The 7,342-nt window shown below is 43.3% G+C and overlaps 1 protein-coding gene across 1 annotated transcript; it reads left to right on the top strand.

Annotated features, from left to right (window-relative positions):
* The first annotated feature begins 389 nt into the window (after positions 1-389).
* On the top strand, positions 390-6,786 carry LOC6525504 (protein mab-21). Its single transcript, XM_002101303.4, has 2 exons — positions 390-1,652; positions 5,792-6,786. The coding sequence occupies exons 1-2, from the start codon at positions 905-907 to the stop codon at positions 6,139-6,141; spliced, it is 1,098 nt and encodes a 365-aa protein (XP_002101339.1). The 5' UTR covers positions 390-904; the 3' UTR covers positions 6,142-6,786.
* The last annotated feature ends 556 nt before the right edge of the window (positions 6,787-7,342 follow it).

The raw sequence follows: 7,342 nt of genomic DNA, 5'->3' as shown, positions 1-7,342 counted from the left end.
AAATATAACTATAGAATAAACTATAGCCAAAGATCTGCACGCGATTTTCCATGTGTGCTATGTGTGCTATATGTGCTTTATGTTACTTTATGTTTTTGTTTGTTTTCCAAATTACAGCTATAATGCGAGAGAGAGTGAGAGAGAGAGCGAGAGAGAGAGCGAGAGAGAGAGCGAGAGAGAGAGCGAGTGAGCGGCACAGCCATGTTGGGGAGCAGGCGCGAAGGAGAGAAAGAGCGAGAGAGAGAGTGAGAGCGCGCTCGCGTGGCTGGGGCTGTCTCGCTCGCACGCGAAAAGGGGAGCCCAGCCGGGCAGCGCAGCCAGCGGCGGCAGCGACGTCGACAGCGACCGAGGCTGAGGCAGTTTTCTTGCGGTGCGCCCGCCATTCAAAATCAGTCAATGTTCAGTTGACGGCGCGAGAAGACGCGGGAGAAAGAGAGCGGAGAATTGGAGAGCTAAAAGCTATAGTTAGGAATCAGCTACAAGATACAATCAAACAAGATACAAGATATAAAATACAATTATACAAGATACAATCATACAAGATACAAGATACAATCATACAAGATACAATATACAAGTTAGAAGATAGAATTCCCGTCGCAGAATCGAAGCTTCTTCTATGTCAACGCTATAAAAGATTGCAAAGCTCGCAAGAATCGCAGAATCAAAAGAAAGAATAGAAACTAATCCAATCAAGTTGCAGTACCGTCGCTGTGCCGTTACAATTACTTATTGTTTTTTGTGTGTGCGTGTGTGTGTGTGTGTGTGCGTGTGTGACTGACTACATGTGTGCCTCGTAGGTAATGAGTGCAGTTGGCAGCAGTGATTCCAGCAGCAGGAGCAGCAGAGACTAAAAGACTTTGGGCGCCACACGAAAAAAAAGTAGTGCCCCGCCGTGTGGAGAATGCTGGTGCCGTCGGACATGATTGCGGCACAGTCCAAGATGGTATACCAGATGAACAAGTACTGTGCGGACCGCGTCCAGGTGCGCAAGGCTCAGATCCACAAGCAAATCCAGGAGGTCTGTCGCATCGTTCAGGATGTGCTCAAGGAGGTGGAGGTGCAGGAGCCGCGCTTCATCTCCTCGCTGAACGACTACAATGGGCGCTTCGAGGGATTGGAGGTTATATCGCCCACCGAATTCGAGATCATCATCTATCTGAATCAAATGGGTGTGCTCAACTTTGTCGACGATGGCACACTGCCCGGCTGTGCCGTTCTCAAGCTGAGTGACGGCAGGAAACGCTCCATGTCACTGTGGGTGGAGTTCATCACGGCCAGTGGTTATCTGTCCGCCCGCAAGATTCGCTCCAGGTTCCAAACGCTGGTGGCGCAGGCGTGCGACAAGTGCGCCTATCGCGACATCGTCAAGATGATTGCCGACACCACGGAGGTGAAGCTGCGCATCCGGGAGCGCATCATTGTCCAGATCACGCCCGCCTTCAAGTGCGCCGGCCTCTGGCCAAGATCCGCCTCCCACTGGCCGCTGCCGGGCATCCCCTGGCCGCATCCAAACATTGTCGCCGAGGTGAAGACCGAGGGATTCGACATGCTCTCCAAGGAGTGCATCGCACTGCAGGGCAAGAACTCCGCCATGGAGGGCGATGCCTGGGTGCTCAGCTTCACCGACGCCGAGAACCGGCTGCTCCAAGGTGAGTTGCCGTCGGGAAATCTCTGATTGGCTGTAGCCAATCTCTGGGTAGAGAGGGGGTAGAGCTCTTAACTATCCAAGTATTCCAATGAAGCTTATAACTCTTGCAGTTACTTAGTTGCATTGACTTGGCTTTAAGCATCACGCTATCCTTCAAATTTATCATATAGTATTAGTAGCACATTTCACGCCTTTCAATTTATTACTACAAAAGTGGGATATCATTAGATAGATACATGTATAATATTATCTTACTGCCTTAATCGGATATGAAATGAGTACACTCTGATTTCTCTCAGTGCCGACTGAGTGGCTACCGTATTGCGAGCATGTTTTGGAGGCAGTGCCTCCAGTGTCCCCCAATCAGTAATCAGTGACACACTTAAGCTGAATTGATTTATTCCCATCAAATCAGCGACTTGGTCTTGATACGCCCGTAATTGGTTGTAAATTAACCGTGCGACGGGGGAACATCGTATCATTTTGAAGATCTTTCAGCTGGCTGGGAGAAGAATGAAGTGGAGCCAACTTGCATTTTGGTTTTAGGTGATCGGGTAGAACAGTAAATGGATTTCACACTTACTTGCAGTAAACCTAACTGAATTCAAATCAGCGGATTCACTAAGGATGTGGGAATTGGATTAAGGAGATTAAAGGCTTCTCTAAACGATGTATCATATTTGACTGGTTGTAAGAGACAAGATATCTTAAGAAAACACCCTATCTTTTGAACTTACTATCTAAAATAGATGTAGAGCACTGTGAATATCACACACACAATCATTTTGCAGCAATGTCACATGGAATCTGCATAGTTGGGCGGCAAATTGCACTGCAGATTCAATTCAATTAGGCAGGGCGATAAGATGGCCGTCGATTAGTGGGTATCCGTATCCTCCGTACACTCCCATTGAGTCCACTCGACGACGACTGCCCAACGAGACATGCGATTATCGGACGCAGATATGATATGAGATACGAGCCAGCGTCGCCCAGTTGGCTACGATCATAAATCTGATGTTCGATCGTTTGGTTTTTGGGGGGGGGGAGTCTCAATACTTCGTACCCGTGGAGTTGGAGTCTTCAGCTCTTTGGTTTTTTAGCTTCTCGGTTTCTCAGTTTTTTTCAGTTTTTTTTTTTTGATTTTTTTTTGATTTTTTTTTTGGTTTTTTGGTCGCAGCGCGACAACGCACACAAATCTGCTGATCACCGAGAGATAAGCGCAGTCTCGCGGTAGTCGTAGTCCCAAGGCAGTTAGACGGTTAGTTGCTCGGACTATGGAGCCACAGAGCTACAGAGCCAAAGTGGAGCTACAGAAGTAGAGAAACAGGTTTCTGTATGAACAATGCCAATGGCTGGGCCATAAATAAGTTTCTAAACGATTTTATAAATATTTTAAATCTCGGCGATTAGATAAAGTCAACAAATAAATAAAACAACAGCGAGCCGGGCATGAGATGACACACACACACACACACACAGACACACACACACACACACATGGGGGCAAGCAAAGGAAACATAACGAAAGAGGTAGAAAGATTGGATTTTGGGGTTTGTGTTTGGGTTTTGGGAATTGGGAGCCAAAAGCTGGAAGTCGAGGCAAAACAGAGAAACAGAAAATCAAGCCAGAAACAGAAACAGAAACCAAATTCAAAATCAAAATCACAACCAAAACCAAATTTAAAACCAAAACTGAAACTGAAACCCAAATCGAAAACCATTCTAAAGCCCCTGACAACGATCTCTGATCGATATTGATTCGACTTTTTCATTTCATTTAATGACTCCCAGACTAACTTTCTTCTGGATTAAGGTGCGGTGCATAAGTGTAGATCGCTAACTATAATTATAATTAGCACGCTCACCAGCAGCTCCAAAATTAACGTCCACTTGACATGGCATCGATTTCGATTGGCACTTGGAATCGCAAATCGCACAAGTCGAGTGCCAATATTGTGGCAATATCGTTCACCATTGATTAGTCCAAATGTGAAGCGCAATCCGGAGCAAGAAGCTCCGGAGCGGGGTAAAAAAAAATAAAAAGCCGTAGACGTGATTATCGGAACGGAGCCGAGATTAGCCCAGCTGACATCGTGCCAACGTAGCCATGATTTATGTGCTCCAACGCACTGGGGCCACAATAAATTAGGAATCAGACCGCGTTTATACCTGTACGTCCGCCTCTCGAAGGAGAAATGGAAACCAGAACATAAGTACCCCATATACGTATATGGTTGATCAATCAAACTGAAGGGCGGAGAATATGGAGAGTGTTTTGATATTTGCACGGGTATAACTCGAAAGTACTCAGTAATACCTATCTATAGAATGTAATATCATTTCAGCAGTTTAAAAACAAGAGAGAACGCTATAGTCGAGTTCCCCGACTATCTGATACCCGTTACTCAGTTAGTGGAAGGGAGAAGGAGAGTCTTAAACACAGTTTTTGGCGGTTTGTGGGCGTTAGAGTGGGCGTGGCAAAAAGTTTTTTTGCAAATCGATAGAAATTTACAAGACCAATACAAAAATGAAAAAATTTCAAAACATTTTTCAAAAGTGTGGGCGTAGCAGCTTTGGGCGGTTTGTGGGCGTTAGAGTGGGCGTGGCAAAAAGTTTTTTGGCAAATCGATAGAAATTTACTAGACCAATACAAAAATGAAAAAATATAAAAACATTTTTCAAAAGTGTGGGCGTGGCAGTTTTGGGCGGTTTGTGGGCGTTAGAGTGGGCGTGGCAACATGAATCGACAAACTTGCGCTGCGTCTATGTCTCTGGAGTCTGTATACTTAATCTCAACTTTGTAGCTTTTGTAGTTCCTGAGATCACAGCGTTCATACGGACGGACAGACAGACGGACAGACGGACAGACGGACAGACGGACAGACGGACAGACGGACATGCTCATATCGACTCGGCTATTGGTCCTGATCAAGAATATATATACTTTATATGGTCGGAAACCCTTCCTTCTGCCTGTTACATACTTTTCAACGAATCTAGTATACCCTTTTACTCTACGAGTAACGGGTATAACTATATATAGAATGTAATATCATTTTACTAGAGGGAACTTTCTATAGAATGTAATATCATTTTACGAGAAGGTTCTAACTATAGAATTTAATATCATTTCAACAAAAGGAACTATCTACAGAATGTAATATCATTTCACTAGCATGGAACTATCTATAGAATGTCATATAATATCATTTCACCTTAATGAACTATCTACAGAATGTAATATCATTTCACAGAAGAAACACAGAAGATTGAAAGTCAAATAATATCATTTCACTAGAGGGAACTATCAACAGAATATAATATTATTTCACTAGAAGGACCTATCTACAGAATGTAATATCATTTCAGCAGTAAGACCTATCTATAGAATGTAATATCATTTCAGCAGTTTAAAAACTATCTATAGAATGTAATATCATTTCACCAGCAGGACCTAATCTGCATTATCTCCTAGAGTTGCTTACTGCCACTTTGCATATAGAGTCTACCTTTCCACACTTTTACTTGATATCAGCACAAAAGGCATGAGGCAGGTTTTGAGAATCGCCAAGCTTTCTCAAGTGCTCCCAATGCTGATGCACTTGAGATAGAAAGCGTTCCACTGACCAAGCCCATCGATCAGTGGCTGTTTCACTGACTAAGAACGATTCAACTATAGGAGTTCTGTCAAAATCGTTTCAAATCAATAGTGCTCGAATAGTATCGATGGCATCGAATGGACATAATGATGCATTGGGCCAAGGGGCAAACAATGTGGAGCACGAAAAAGAAATCATTGTGGTCCTTACTAGCAAGTTCTAGGCACTAACTTTTGGTATTTATAGAACTGATAGGAATCGTAATGAGAATTGATTAGGTTTAAGTGCTCTTAAGCACTCTCTCATACTTGCTTGCAATGATATGTTTACTATATATTATATTTATATTTAGCATATATTTTGTTTATATTTACCATTTATTTTATTTATATTTACCATATATATATATATTTATATTTAGCATATATTATATTTACCATATTTACCATAATTCCCATGCAAAACTTGAAAGTTAGAGGCGTTACCTTTGCTGAGTACTGATCAACTCCTTTCCATTTCCGAATCATCCAAATTCCAGGAGCGAGTCGACGTCGCTGCCTGAGCATCCTGAAGACCCTGCGAGATCGGCACCTGGACCTGCCCGGCAATCCGGTGACGTCGTACCATCTGAAGACCCTGCTGCTCTACGAGTGCGAGAAGCATCCGCGCGAGATGGAGTGGGAGGAGAACTGCATCGCGGACCGCATCAATGGGATATTCCTGCAGCTGATATCCTGCCTGCAGTGCCGCCGCTGTCCGCACTACTTCCTGCCCAATATGGATCTCTTCAAGGGCAAGTCGCCGGGTGCCCTGGAGAATGCGGCCAAGCAGGTTTGGCGGCTCACCCGGATCATGTTGACCAATGTCCGTTGCCTGGAGGAGCTGTAGGAGCTGTAGGAGCTGCTACTACTACTATCCCATTGAAACCATTGGAGCTGGGGCCTTCTGTGCTTTTTTTTATGCGCCTTTTGTTATTAACTGATGTGTTTTTTTTTTTTTTTTTATTTGTACAACTAAAGACAAAGGATCGCAAGGATCAAAGGCGATGGGCGGGATCAAAGCAAGGAAGGAGAAGAGAAGAAAGAAAGTAGAAAGTAGAGAAAGAGAGAGAGAGAGAGAAAGCAGTGAAATTGTAACCCAAATACTATTTGATATTTCGCTAGATCGTAACTTAAGTTTAGGTGCTTTCGAAAAGTATACGCCGCTTACAGAGTTTCCTATAATTAGAGCATACTTAGTGTTATCCATTTAGATCGTCATTGTCGCAAAACGCACACAAGTTACCAACTAGTTACATTTGTATGTACGATATATACATATATATATTGTATATATATCACATTTTTTTTTTATTCGGCCCAATTTGCTAATAGCAAAAGAGTGCAGAGCAAAATTAGCTAAATTAGCTGTAAGTCCAATGAAACTGAGACAGCCGAGCGGTGGAATATTTCCCCGTCGGTGCTAAATTATTTATTCTATGTTTTTGCCTTCTTCTTGTGAGTTTAGTCAATAAAACGTAAGTTTTTCAATGAATTCAAGCAGTATTTTTACTATTTTTGGGGGTTAATTATTTTCCATTTTGTTTTAAGAACAATTGCAGTGACACTTAATGCCCAGCTATTGGCCATGGAATATAGTAGTCTTTATATGGCCATTTTGGGTATGCGGAATATCTGTGCAAAGCTGCCAACTTCTCGAGGGTCTCGTCCGTCGATCAACGGCTGGTCCTTTGATGTTTTGCCGACTTTATTGATAGGCCACGATTTCGATGATTTCGACGATGGACGAGGGACTGTGTGGAAAATGTCAGAGGCTGACATTTTCGTTGGCCGCCGACAGGTTGCGCATTTTAATTGCGAATTAACAGCGATTCCGCGGACAGCTAACAATCCCAATAAACTACAAACTGCGTGTGCCACGCCCACCGCTCAACGCCCACCACTGAGTCAGAATGAAGAAAAGATACATATATTTGCGTTTTCCCATCGAATCGATGAAACATTTTGGTCACGTGTCTGTTTTCGTTTTGGTTTCAACTTCGGTTTCAGTATCGAGCGACAGACATAACATTCAAATTAAACTTTATGTC

This window comes from Drosophila yakuba, chromosome X, assembly GCF_016746365.2.
Source record: "Drosophila yakuba strain Tai18E2 chromosome X, Prin_Dyak_Tai18E2_2.1, whole genome shotgun sequence".
Taxonomy (NCBI): domain Eukaryota; kingdom Metazoa; phylum Arthropoda; class Insecta; order Diptera; family Drosophilidae; genus Drosophila; species Drosophila yakuba.
The sequence above is the reverse complement of the archived record's forward strand: the minus strand, read 5'-3'. Positions and strand labels throughout refer to the sequence as shown.

Coding starts and splice junctions, on each gene's coding strand:
- LOC6525504 (XM_002101303.4), top strand. CDS start 905: ATGCTGGTGCCGTCGGACATGATTGCGGCACAGTCCAAGATGGTATAC. Junction 1,653..5,791: donor CGAGAACCGGCTGCTCCAAG/GTGAGTTGCCGT, acceptor TCCAAATTCCAG/GAGCGAGTCGACGTCGCTGC.